Here is a 13,304-nt window from a genome sequence, read left to right as displayed (position 1 = left end):
GGTCTACACTGTAGAATGAATGCATGCTATGGGATCCTGGGAGCTGTAGTTCCCTGCCCAAGGTCTTTCTCTCGCCAAACTCCCACCGCCCTGGGCCAGGGCCAGGGCCCACCACTACCCACCTGCCCATTGGTGCAACCGCCTCAAGGTGCTGGCGAGGGACACACCCCCGGGCGCCTGGCACGGCCTCCCTCCCTCCCTCCCTCCGCCTCAGCAGAAAGCCAAGCGCCACACCTACCTGAGAAGATTCGAAAGCGGGTGCCCGCCTCCGCCGCTCCCTCCTCCGCCGCCACCTCCCGAGGAGCCCCCTCCTCCTCCGCCGCCTGAGCCTCCGCCGCCAGAGCCGAAGCCCGAGCTGAGGCGCTTCCCCGAGAGCAGCTTCTCCACGGCGGGCAGGTTCCCCGTGCGGGAGGCCTCCAGCAGCTCCTGCTCCTTCCCCATGGCTCCGGGGAAGCCAGCCAGCCAGTCAGGAGCCCCCCTTAACAACAGCAGCAGCAGCAGCTAAGCCGCCGCCTCCTTTGGGATTCGCCTTCGGCGGCCGCTGCTACTACTGCCGCCGCCGCCGCCTCAGCCCGGCCGGCGCGTCCTTCCGGGGCGGGGCTTAGACAGGCCACGCCCCCTCTCGAGCCGTAAGGCAAGTGGGCGGGGCGGAGGAGGCGGAGGCGCTCTGGTTGGCTGCCTTCCATCTGCTGCTGCTGCTGCCGCCTGAAAGGATGAGGTAAGGCAAGGTGAGGCGGGCAGTGGGTGACTGCATTCCCACCCACCCCACCACCACCTTTCTTCTCACTTTGGGACATGTATATGCGTGTGTGTGTGTCTATATATATATGTGTGTGTGTGTGTATATATACATACACACACATACACACACACTTATATTTGAATGTATGTGTTTGCGTATATATATATACACAATTGCATGCATACGTGTGTGTATATATATGTATCTGTGTGTGTATATATATATACACAAACAGATATATATATGAACACATTTGCATGCATATGTCTGTGTATATGTATCTGCTTGTGTGTGAATATATATGTATACGTGTGTGTGTGTATGTATATGTTTCAAAGTGACAAGAAAGGTTACAGTGGGTGAGAAAGGCTGTCACCCACTGCCTACCTCAACTTGTCTTACCTCATTCTTTCAGGCATCCTTTGCGTGTGTGTATATATATGTGCATACACGTATGCGTGCATACGTGTGTGTATATTTATGTATCTGTTTGTGTTTATGTATATATATACAGACATGCATATATATGTGTGTGTGTATGAACATACTTGCATACATATGTCTGTGTATGTGTATCTGTGTGTGTGTGTATATATATGTATACACACACACACATACATATATGTGTGTATATGTACAAGGTTACAATGAGTGAGAAATGCAGTCATATATGTATATAAAAACACAAATTTGCATGCATATCTATGTATATGTATGTGTATGTATATATATATGCACACATGCCATACATTTGCATGTATATGTGTGTGTTTATGTATATTTATATATACATACATTTGCATACATAGTGTACATATTTCTTGTTACTTTGGAACCTATACACGCACACACATTTCAACATGTGTGTATATGCATATGTATATATCATACATCTACATGTAAATGTGTAAATATTTTTGTCACTTTGGAACCTATACACACACGCATATATATATATATACACATACATACATATACACATTTGCATGCATATGTGTATGTATGTATCTGTGTGAATGTATGCATATGTATATATATACACACACATACATACATTTGCATGTATGTGCATGTATATACACATATTTGCATGCATATGTGTGTGTGTTTATGTATATGTATGTTTATATATACATACATTTGCATGCATTGTGTATATGTTTCTTGTCACTTTGGAACCCACACATGCATATGTGTGTATATTCATGTATATGTATATTCATATTTATATAAATGCATTTGCATGTATATGTGTGTATACATTTCTTGTCACTTTGGAACCTATATATATATTCACACACATATACACACACACACATTTACACACATATGTGTGTATATGTATATTTATATATACATACATTTACATGTATATCTATTTTTGTTACTTTGGAGCCTACACACACACACACATGTATATTTATATACACATACATACATGAAGTGTTCCTTCCAGTGTCATAGAGGGCTTCCTTCAAACAAAAACAAGCATGGCATTTTCTTCAGCTCAAAAAGTACATTTTAATCCTGTGCTTTTAAGAAGGAGGGGACTGAGAACCCTCTAGGTGAAGATCAATCCCAAGGAACTGAATTATTTCAATTAGGCATTTTGAGCATAGTCTCTTTATACGTGATTCATGACATTAAATTTGGAAACACCTAATTTGTGTCATAAAATGTTTGAATGATAAAGCCACCTGCTCCAAGACTCTGTTGCTTCTTCTATCAAAGTCTTCCTTGGAAATCACCTACAGATGAAAGTTGCAGGTATTGGCTCCGCTTAGACAGGATGGGGAGGTGTGGTTGGACACAGATGTCAGCTTTGCAGACCAAATATTGGGGACAGTACTAATAAATAATAGTAATAATAAATAATCATTAAGTAATAAATAAATACATCATGTGCAATTGTGATTTCTCAGTAAATATTCTGTAACAGCCAGAACTTTAAAGCAACAAGTCACAAGCAGTACATATATAGTCAGCCCTTCACATTCACCAAGGTTAAGGGCACAGGACCACTGTTAAAGCAAAGAACTAGTGAATAAAAATTGACTCAGTTGTAAATTTCTGCTATAAACTGACCACATACTCACATTGGAAACTTAAGAGATTCCTAGAGAGATGTTCTTTCTAGAAAATTTAGATCCTCCAGCATGATTGAATGAAGTCAACCATAGAGTCACATTGGAGGAGCTAGACATTCTCAGAGAGGACATTTAAAATCAAAACCATTAATAATGAAATCTTGTTGTTTTTGTTGTTTATTCGTTCATTGGCTTCCGACTCTTTGTGACCTCATAAACCAGCCTATGCCAGAGCTCCCTATCGGCCACTGCCACCCCCAGCTCCTTCAAGGTCAAGGCAGTAACTTCAAGGATACCATCCATCCTACTTGCCCTTGGTCAACCCCTCTTCCTTTTTCCTTCTATTTTCCCAAGCATCATTGTCTTATCTAAGCTTCCCTTTCTTCTCATGACTTGGCCAAAGCACTTAATCTTTGCCTCTAATATCCTTCCCTCCAGGAGCAGTTGGGCATTATTTCCTGGTTTGATCTTCTTGCGGTCCAAAGTAGTCTCTCAATTTTCCTCTAGCACCACAGTTCAAAAGCATCTATCTTCCTTTGCTCAGCCTTCCTTATGGTCCAGCTCTCACATCCATAGGTTAACTGCAAATGTGGAGAGGCAACAGTATAACAAGTTACTGCGGGGAGGACGGGGGGGGGGGGGGGGGATAAAGAAGCCTTAAGTGATGGCTTCAAAGAAATCTGATGAGAGGGATTGCCATTCATTTTTATATAATAACAATCCTAGTTATTTTTCATGACAAAATCATTTTTAGGCATTTGACCAGAATGTTTTTCTTTTTTAAAAAAAGTAACAACATGCCTTAATAAGAGGATGCCTTCCTTGTGCAGTAATCAATAACGTTTTAGAGTTTTGTACAATGAATTTATTTTGTTTATATCAACTTTCCAATATTTGATTTAAGCTTGAAAATATGGATTAAGAAGACAGAAGATATCAATTTCTCAAGAGAGTGATTAACACTAAAGGCTTATACTTCTCTTTTTCCTCATTCCATCTTTTCAGAAGTAATGAGCTCACAGTGGGTGGAGGACTGATTCAAAAACAATCTACAGCAGATGAGATAGCTGATCTTTGAATGTAACGAACTGAAGGCTAAAAATCAACCTATTTTAAGCAGATAACTTTCCCATACAGTGGTGATTAACGTAGTATGATGTGTATGACTTCAGCATTCCCTGTCTCATTTCTCTGATTAAAGGATTGAAACTAAGACTTTGCCTGAGATCTTCATTAGAACGCTGCTGACAACAATCTAATTTGGCACAATTGTCTAGAATGATGAACAAATGTTGCAGTTAACAAAGTTGTCCACCCACTTTTGTCTTTTCTTATCTTTCATCTGTCATTAGGGCATTACTAATGTGTAGCTTCTCCTTCAGTTGTAGGACAATGGGCCTCTTAGCTGGCTTGTAAGTGTGTGATGCGAATTTCACTTCTGTGCATCTATGGTAATAGGATATTGTATCAGGAATGTGTAAATGATGGACAGTGCCCTTGAAGGCAAGAGGATGTAGTAGGTATTTCTATGATGGAGACCAATCACATGCAATTACCTCTCTGAACACCTATGTGAAGACGTGAACCAGATGCCTCATAAATTCAAAAGGGGAAGGAGGTACTGTGTATGATGACAGCATATAGCAGGAGTCTGGTATTCCTTTAGTATGCATGAGATATTAAAAAAATTGAATCCATCCTTTCAAAACACAGGAAATGAGACAAAACATGAATTAATACAGCTGAATATGCTAGGATGATGTGCATGCTAATTTAGTTTGCTCTTCCATTTCTGGTCAAACAGGTTCTGCGGATTTATGAAGTATTACAAGTGTTGCAACATTTATTTGATTAGAAGCAACAGTTGGACAGAAACTAATGTACATGCCGAGCAGTTATACCAACCCTCATTTTAAAAAATGTTACTAGCTTCAATATATCCAACAGGTTCTTCACTAAGTATTTATCCCACCTTGCCCACTGAAATAATAAATGGCATGTCACATTGAGATGGTGTTGGTTCTCCTGGTAGGGAACATACTAAACTCTTTCACCAGTGAGTTGACTTGATGGATAAAGGCATCTGCAGTTAATTTCCCCTCTACTTACTGCAAATGTATTGGAAGTGGTAGCTTGAACTCAAAGGCACAATCAACCTTCAATCATAAGTTCTGATTTGCATTCTGTTGCTGCAATATTTCAATTTTGTATCTGTGTCTGGTGCAAGTTTTATATATGTGTGTGTGTGTTTGATCAAAATTGTTTATTTTATATATTTTATGTTAATATGTTTTTGACTATGTTGTATCCCGCCTCGAGCCATCAAGAGATACAAGTAATAAGAAATTTATAATTTTTATTACTATTATCATTATTACTTGAACTCTGGAATATGTCAATGTGTGATTTCCTGTATTCTTTTCCTATACTATTTACACCATGCTCATACTTGAAAGCATTGCACTAAATCAAATTAGTTCCAACTAGAATAGCCCCATTGAACCAGTGGGACTAACATATGTGTTGATTTATTATCCAGCAGCTGATGTACTGGGGCCCCTTCTACACTGTCATATAATCCAGATTATCGAAGCAGATAAATCACATTATCTGCTTTGAACTGGATTATATGAATCTACACGATCACATAATCCAGTTGAAAGTAGAGAATCTGGACTTTATATGGCAATGTAGAAGGGGCCTGGGAGTACTCTAATTAGTACTAACAATTTAATATAGCCCATTATCTTGTCAGATGTAGGGTGTATCTATGCTGTCAAATTAATGCAGTTCCATAGCACTTTAATTCTCATGGCTCCATGCTATAGAATCCTGGGACTCTGCCAAAGAGTGCAGGTGCCTCAACACAGGCTCTCTTGAGCTCATTTTGCTGATGTCAATTAAACAACATTAAACAGGGCTCTGAAAATGAAATTTTCAGTACAGGTTCATCAAGTTAGGCTAGATTGCTATCACATCTGAAGTATGCTTCAGAGACAAGTATGTGCTGGCCATTGCTCCCCTCCCTCTTGTTATAGTCAGTTGTAAACAAATTCTCCACATATCTAGAATGTGAAGAAAAGCTGTTGTGGGTTGCTGTGAGTTTTCTGGGCTGTATGGTCATGCTCCAGAAGCATTATCTCCTGACGTTTCACCCACACATATGGCAAGCATCCTCAGAGGTTGAGGAATCTGTTGGAAACTAGGCAAGTGAGGTTTATATATCTGTGAAATGTCCAGGGTGGGAGAAAGAACTCTTGTCTGCTTGAGGTAGGTGTGAATGTTGCAAATGGCCACCTTGAGTAACATTTAATGGCCTGGCAGCTTCAATGCCTGGCTGATTGCTGCCTGGGGGATTCTTTTGTTGGGTGGTGTTACCTGATGGAGTATTGTCTGGAATTCCCCTGTTTTCAGAGTGGTGTTCTTTATTTACTGTCCTGATTTTAGAGGGTTTTTTAAAATACTGTTAGCCAGATTTTGTTAATTTTCATGCCTAGTTTCCAATGTATCCCTTAACCTCTGAGGATGCCTGCCACAGATGTGGGCAAAATGTCAGGAGAGAATGCTTCAGCAGCATGGCCATAAAGCCCGGAAAACTCACAGCAACCCAGTGATTCCGGCCACTAAAGTCTTCGACAACACAAAAGCTATCATGCTTTTAGGAAAGTAATAGAATATTTGATTTTCACCAGAGATTTAATAATATTAGCAACTCTGAGGCTATATAGACCCAAGTGCCTGCATGCCTTTGATTTTCATACATACGAGGGGTGTCCATTAAAGATTTCCCCAACCCTCTTCTATTTATCACAGGATGCTGAAACTGCACATGTGTAATGATATAAGTCTCTATACGTTTGTGCCAATTTACACCTCAGAACGGATAACAGTCTTGATTTTACAGGTGTTGAAGTGGTGTGAGGTTTGATAATGGACCCAGTGGAATACATAGCAATCCTCAAGTTCCTTTACTTGAAAGGCTGCATACCAAAGGAGGCGTTAAATAAGATGAAAAAGGTTTATGGTGATGATTCTCCATCATATGAGGTAGTCAAGAACTGGCATCGTCAATTCAGATGTGGTCAGACTTCGGTGGAAACAGCTCCAACTCTAGGAACAACCCATTCTGCTATTGATGAACACATCATCCAGCAAGTGGAGGTCACCATTTTGGAAAATTGCCATTCACCACCTAGCCTGATATGTCAAGATTATTGTGGAGTCTTTGGAAAAAATCTCCCAAGACCATCTTCACATGCATAAGGTATCCTCTCGCTGGGTCTAGGTAGAGAAGGACTAATAACTGTGTCAAGTTTGATTGCTCTCAGTCCACAGGAAGTGGGTCAGGGAAAATCTTTAATGAATGCCCCTCATATCTGTTGTTTCGACATTTCTGTTCACTGAAGGCTACAACTGAAAGAAAGATGGTAGAAAACCATGCCTCACATGTGTGTTAATTTAAAACATACCAAAGCGTGCCTGAATCCTGACCACCTCAGTATTGAGGAAGTTCTCAAATACACAACTAAAACATCTCCTTGGACAGTGATAATACAAACAAAATAGGTTGAGCATCATTTATCCAAAGTTCTGGAATATGAAACATGCCGAAATTGTCCGTATGGGCAGCTGTGCTTTTTGATGGTTCAATGTACACAAACTTTGTTCAAGGCACAAAAATATTGTGTGTAGAATTGCTTTTGGCCTATGTGTATATGGTGTATATGAAACACAAATGAATTTATTGTTTAATCAGGTTCCATATTCAAGATATTTTGTGCATAGAAGGCATGATAATTAAGTTTGCAGATGACACCAAATTGGGAGTGATAGCCAATATTCCAGAAGACAGGAGCAGAATTCAAAACGATATTAACAGATGAGATGGGCCAGAACTAACAAAATGAAGTTTAACAGTGACAAATGCATGATACTCCAGTTAGGCAGAAAAAAAAATGAAATGCAAAGATACAGAATGGGGGATGCCTGGCTTGAGAGCAGTACATGTAAAAAAGATCTTGGGGTCCTCGTGGACAACAAGTTAAACAAGAGCCAACAATGTGATGCGGCAGCAAAAAAAGCCAATGGGATTTTGGCCTGCATTAATAGGAGTATAGCATCTAGATCCAGGGAAGTAATGCTACCCCTCTATTCTGCCTTGGTTAGACCATAACTGGAATACTGTGTCCAATTCTGGACACCACAATTGAAGAGAGATATTGACAAGCTGGAATGTGTCCAGTGAAGGGCAACTAAAATGATCAAAGGTCTGGAGAACAAGCCCTGTGAGGAGCGGCTTAAAGAACTGGGCATGTTTACCCTGCAGAAGAGAAGGCTGAGACACGATAACCATGTATAAATAAGTGTGGGGAAGTCACAGTGAGGCGGGAGCAAGCTTGTTTTCTGCTGCCCTGGAGACTAGGACACGGAACAATGGCTTCAAACTACAAGAAAGGAGATTTCATCTGAACACTAGGAAGAACTTCCTGACTGTGAGACCTGTTCAGCAATGGAACCCTCTGCCCTGGAGGCTTTTAATCAGAGACTGGATGGCCATCTATTGGGGGTGCTTTGAATTCAATTTTCCTGCTTCTTGGCAGGGGGTTGGAATGGATGGCCCACGAGGTCCCACGAGGTCTCCTCCAGTTCTAGGATTTGAAAAAATAAAATAGAAATGTTTTTGATCCCAAGCATTTCGGAGAAGGGCTGCAGCTTGGGGCACATCTACACTGTAGAATTAGTGAAGTTTGACACCGCTTAATGCTATGAACTTATGGGAGTTGTAGATTTGCAATTTTTTTTATCCTCCTCTGCCTCAGAGTGGTGGGACTTCACCAAACTACCACTCCCAGATTCCAATGCCGTTAAAAGTGGCATCAAATCCATACAGTGCAGTGCTGTAAGGACACAGTTGCTTCCATGAGAGCTCAGGCTTGGGCTGGCTTCTTCCGTTGCCAAGGAAACGAAAGGGCAAGGCGGCTGCGATGACGTCATCAGGGCGCGACAGAGGCCTTTCCCAGTATGGCGGAGCCGGCGGTGTCTCGCAGAGAAGAAGCCGTGCTTGTGTCCGGTGCGACTTCGGGCGAGGAGCCGCCTGTCTCTGCTGCGGGGGCGGCTGACGGGAAGGAGAAGGGCCCCGGGGAGCCGAAGGAGCGGGAAGCGGCGCCTGGAGAGGTGGGAAGGGAGGGGAGGGCCTTCTATGATCTTTCAGCTTTGAGCCAAGGCTGTTCTAATGGGAGCAGGCCGCATTTATGCTGCAGCAGGCCTGGGCAAACTTGGGCTCTCCTTCCAGGTGTTTTGGACTCCAACTCCCACCATCCCTCACAGCCTCAGGCCCCTTCAAACTGGTGGCCAGAGATAACAAACTGTCACAAAAAATGTGCAAAATAAAGCCCTCAAGGTGCATCAGTGCTTTGTGTCATCATCATGCAGGCTTCAGATTCATTCCAGGATCTCCTAAGCAACCATCTACACAGCAAAACCACGTTTTTCAATACTGGTTTGAAGCAGCATTAAATGGTCAGTGTAGATGTGCCCTGTGTTATCTGAAAATTGTGTCACCCCCCAGAACTGTTTTTGCAAATTCAAAGGAAAGGGGCTGCATGGAGAATGGAGGATTGCACACTGTGATGGAACCCCTCTTCAGGTTGATGTCGTGTTCAAACCCTTGAGATTTTCCCAGGCTCAGGCAGGCCTTCAAATGCTAATGAAGGTGGTCAGTTGAAACATTCACACCTAGCTCTAGCAGGGAAGAGCTCTTTGCCCCACCCCAGCCATTCCACAGATATATAAACCCATTGTCCTATTTCCAACAGACCTCACTACCTCTGAGGATGCTTGCCATAGATGCAGGCGAAACGTCAGGAGAAATGCCTCTAGAACATGGCCCTATAGCCCGAAAAAACCCACAAGAACCTAGTGATTTCAGCCATGAAAGCCTTCGACAATACCTTGAGCTTCTGTCACTCATCTTGCCCTTTTACCTTAAAGATTCCCTCCCAGGACCTGATACTGAGGCTTCATGGAGACCACTGCACTGGGCAAGTGAATGGGTGATCAGTGATAAAAGGGCAACCACCTCTAGTTCAAAGAAAGTCATTTCTCCTTGAACCTTTACAACTCTTTCAGCTCCCTAAAACCTATTACAATTTTATGAATCCATCTCTTTCTACAAGGTCCTGAGTTTTATCCATATTCCTGTGTTTCTGAAGGACCCCGGCTCTTTAACAGACAAGCCTCTACATCAGAACTTTTAAAACATTTTCCACTTGCAACCCCTTTCTGTCTGATAATTTTTATGCGATCCCAGGTATATAGGTATATAAAATAGGTATAAAAATTACACATTTACTGATAATAAATCAGCATTTGCAAGGCTTGCTAAACAGAATGATTTTACTTTTTGAAAAGTATAGCTGAAACATTTTCAGCGGAATCCACTGTAAACACTGTTGCTAACAGTTTTGTGTAAATCGGTGGTATTCAGAACCTTTTACTGCTGCCACCCCAAAATTGACTTTATTTGGGGTCAGGACCCACAGTTTAAGAAGCAATGATCTATATTTTCTCCTTTCCACTACAAGTCTCTCATCACAGCATTCTGTAATTGTAATAGGCTGGCTCTTTACTTCACACACACACTTCCCAGTTAGACCTGGCCCTGCCATTCTGCCAGAAGAATGCTATCTTTGTGTTTTGCCCATTTAAGACAGATTCTTAAATTGAATTTTTTAGTGTTTATCAGCTATGATTTATAAGTTCTGTCATGAGTTATGGTTAGACATTTAAGAACTATGTTAGGATTATAGCTAAGCTGAAAATAATTTTCTTCTTAGATCAGAACTGAGGATTCTGTAGGTCTGCTCACAGGAGAGACAGAGGAGTCAACATCTTCTGCAAGCAAGAAAGTAAAAATAGAGATAAAAGATAAAAAAGATAAAAAGAATAAAGTTGATGAAGATGAGATTCAAAAAATGCAGTGAGTACTCTTATTTTACCTGATGCATAACTTTCGTTGTTCCTAATAACCTGTAGAAGACTAAACTTGCTAGTGAACAATATTGTACTTTTTTGTTTCGCGCTGTTATTTATTGGAGATACACGCTATTAAGCACTTGATGGGGCTTGCAACCTCTTTGTCTATGCTTCCCCCCCATAAAGATGGAAAAGCTTATTTCAAATAAGTATGTAATAATTACTCCTAAATTAATTTATTGATATGCATTCCTGTCCCTTTTAGACTATTTTTACGGGACTGGATCCAGAAAGCCAGTGCATGCATATTCCTTTGTCTGCAGTAGCAGTCTGTGCATCCCTTAAAAGTTTGGTTCCTGGTGTGAGATATCCCTGGGAGCACTGGAGGAAATAAAATTGAAATTAGTGAAACTGATGCTTCCCTCTCCCAATCAGCAGGAACATTCATAATGGAATATGCGTCAGAGCTACCATTGATGCAAACAAAGTCTGGAGTCAATCCATTCTTTTATCAATAGGAATTATGTTATGGTATTGTCTCTGACTTCCAAAGCTGTGTGCTTCCTGTAGCTTTAAGTGTGCTACCAGTTGTAGATCGAATGATGTCTCTAATTCCATGCTGTTATTGTTTTCCTCAAGAATACTAGTTTCCTCTTTTTCTGAAGAACAGCTAAATCGCTATGAGATGTATCGTAGATCAGCTTTTCCGAAGGCTGCTATTAAACGGGTAAGGTTGTGCTTTAGTCTGGTTTGAACTGTTTTAGATTTGCCTGTTGATTTGATCACTATGTGTAATATGAAGAATGTAGATGCAGTGTTTTGACTGGATAAAATCTGTCATTTTGACTTATCCCAGTCAGTGATGCAGCTACTAGGATTGTTATTACATAAGGATGTATAAGATTTAAAAATTACAAATGCACATTTATAAAACTGGATTTTGTATCCTTTCTCCTTTCTCAGTTGATCCAGTCAATTACTGGAACCTCTGTCTCTCAGAATGTGGTTATTGCCATGTCAGGGATCTCCAAAGTTTTTGTTGGAGAGGTGGTAGAAGAGGGTGAGTATCAAAATAATCAGATTTGAATACATTTCCATCTTTCTTAATTTACTGGAATCATGCTTAGGACATGTGGTTAGTCAGGAAGGTAATGACTAAGATCTTGTATTGTATGTTCAGAGCATAATACCCCTGCCATACCACTCTGCACCCTCTGACTCTAGCAGCTGCTAAACTGCAGGCATATTGCTGCATATATTAAATGTCCAAGGGGTGGTAATCAATCATTCCTGTCTTGATGTAGTTCCCTGGCAAGAGAGGAATAGAAATGAGGATGAACAGTGTTTGTGTGATATTTATATAGCTGCTTAGAGCATAATAAGAAACAAGAAAATTAAGGCAAGCCATAGAAGCAGTACATACAATCCCTTGCTTCTGTAATCTAGATCCTTGCAATATATCTAAAGTAATGTCTGTATGTTCTGTCAATCATATCTAAGTTAACAAATGGATTCAGTTACTAGCCCAAATCCTGAGCTAATGAGTAGTTGTCTAATATTTTCCTTTGTTATCTTTTTCCTTGAGAAATATGGAACCAAAGTGTATTTCATGAATATACATTTTTGTAATTACTGAAATGATGTGTGACATCTCTCAACTTTCTTCTACTATTCACATTAACTAACAAAAATTAAGATAGCTATAGTTCCATTTGGCAGAATATTATGCTACATCTCACTGACCACCTTTATATAGAAATACCCTAGATTTTACAGCCATTTATAAAGTGGTAAAATGAGTATAAAGGGGGTAAAATGAGTATAAAGGGTTTTGTTTCCTTTGTCCAGCCCTAGATGTGTGTGAGAAATGGGGAGAGTCGCCACCTCTACAGCCTAAACACATGCGTGAAGCTGTTCGACGGTTGAAGTCAAGAGGACAGATCCCAAATTCAAAATACAAAAAAATTCTTTTTCATTAAGAAGACAATAAGAAAGGACTAAGTAGTATGGGGATTTTCAGGCTGGCGTAAAGAGGACTTCTGCTGATGGAAGAATTTATGCTGATTATTGCCAGTACCAGTAATCTAAAATCCTGGTTTACTGGGGGAATTTGGTAACTTTATTGGAAGTGTTACTATTAAAATGAGGGCAAGAACAGGGCCATCATGTATCAGTAAAGGACTTCCAAACATGACAGGTATGGTAGTATATTCAATGTGTTTTCAGATTTTTTAAATGTAAATAAACTGGTTGCATGTATTCAAGTCTGCAAATAACTATGAAATGAATGACTTTTATTCTGACACTCCTATAATATCAGCCACATGGACTCAGACCAAAAAATTTCTCTAGTTAAGCGTGGCCTTCCTACAGTGGTCAGTGAGAAGCCCACAAGAACGATATACATAGAATGCACAGTCTTCCCCCTAGGAATTAATATATTGCTTCAGGTGGTATAGAAATAATTTCATGATGGTTGTTACCTGGTAACTCTACTCTTA

The 13,304-nt window shown here is 40.6% G+C and overlaps 2 protein-coding genes across 10 annotated transcripts in view; one reads left to right on the top strand and one right to left on the bottom strand.

The window, feature by feature from the left end:
* ANKS1A (ankyrin repeat and sterile alpha motif domain containing 1A) overlaps nucleotides 1-587 on the bottom strand; it is a 158,378-nt gene extending 157,791 nt beyond the window's left edge. For all 9 annotated transcript variants that reach the window (XM_067467989.1, XM_067467991.1, XM_067467993.1 and 6 more), the window contains exon 1: nucleotides 239-587. In XM_067467989.1, coding sequence (XP_067324090.1) covers nucleotides 239-441 — 203 coding nt within the window. In that variant the 5' untranslated portion in view covers nucleotides 442-587. The remainder of the gene's footprint in view (nucleotides 1-238) is intronic.
* Nucleotides 588-8,816: 8,229 nt separating this feature from the next.
* TAF11 (TATA-box binding protein associated factor 11) lies at nucleotides 8,817-13,079 on the top strand. Its single transcript, XM_060773106.2, has 5 exons — nucleotides 8,817-9,003; nucleotides 10,665-10,807; nucleotides 11,443-11,530; nucleotides 11,767-11,863; nucleotides 12,652-13,079. Exons 1-5 carry the CDS (start codon nucleotides 8,851-8,853, stop codon nucleotides 12,780-12,782), a joined length of 612 nt encoding a protein of 203 aa, XP_060629089.2. The 5' UTR covers nucleotides 8,817-8,850; the 3' UTR covers nucleotides 12,783-13,079.
* The last annotated feature ends 225 nt before the right edge of the window (nucleotides 13,080-13,304 follow it).

Source organism: Anolis sagrei, chromosome 4 (assembly GCF_037176765.1).
Source record: "Anolis sagrei isolate rAnoSag1 chromosome 4, rAnoSag1.mat, whole genome shotgun sequence".
Taxonomy (NCBI): domain Eukaryota; kingdom Metazoa; phylum Chordata; class Lepidosauria; order Squamata; family Dactyloidae; genus Anolis; species Anolis sagrei.
Note: the sequence above shows the minus strand (reverse complement) of the source record. Positions and strands in the feature narration are given on the sequence as shown.

What these genes read in the sequence shown, in the direction of transcription:
- TAF11 (XM_060773106.2), top strand. Translation starts at nt 8,851, where the DNA reads ATGGCGGAGCCGGCGGTGTCTCGCAGAGAAGAAGCCGTGCTTGTGTCC. An exon ending in GGGAAGCGGCGCCTGGAGAG is followed by an intron (nt 9,004 to 10,664) that starts GTGGGAAGGGAG and finishes TTTTCTTCTTAG; the next exon opens with ATCAGAACTGAGGATTCTGT. An exon ending in CGAAGGCTGCTATTAAACGG is followed by an intron (nt 11,531 to 11,766) that starts GTAAGGTTGTGC and finishes CTCCTTTCTCAG; the next exon opens with TTGATCCAGTCAATTACTGG.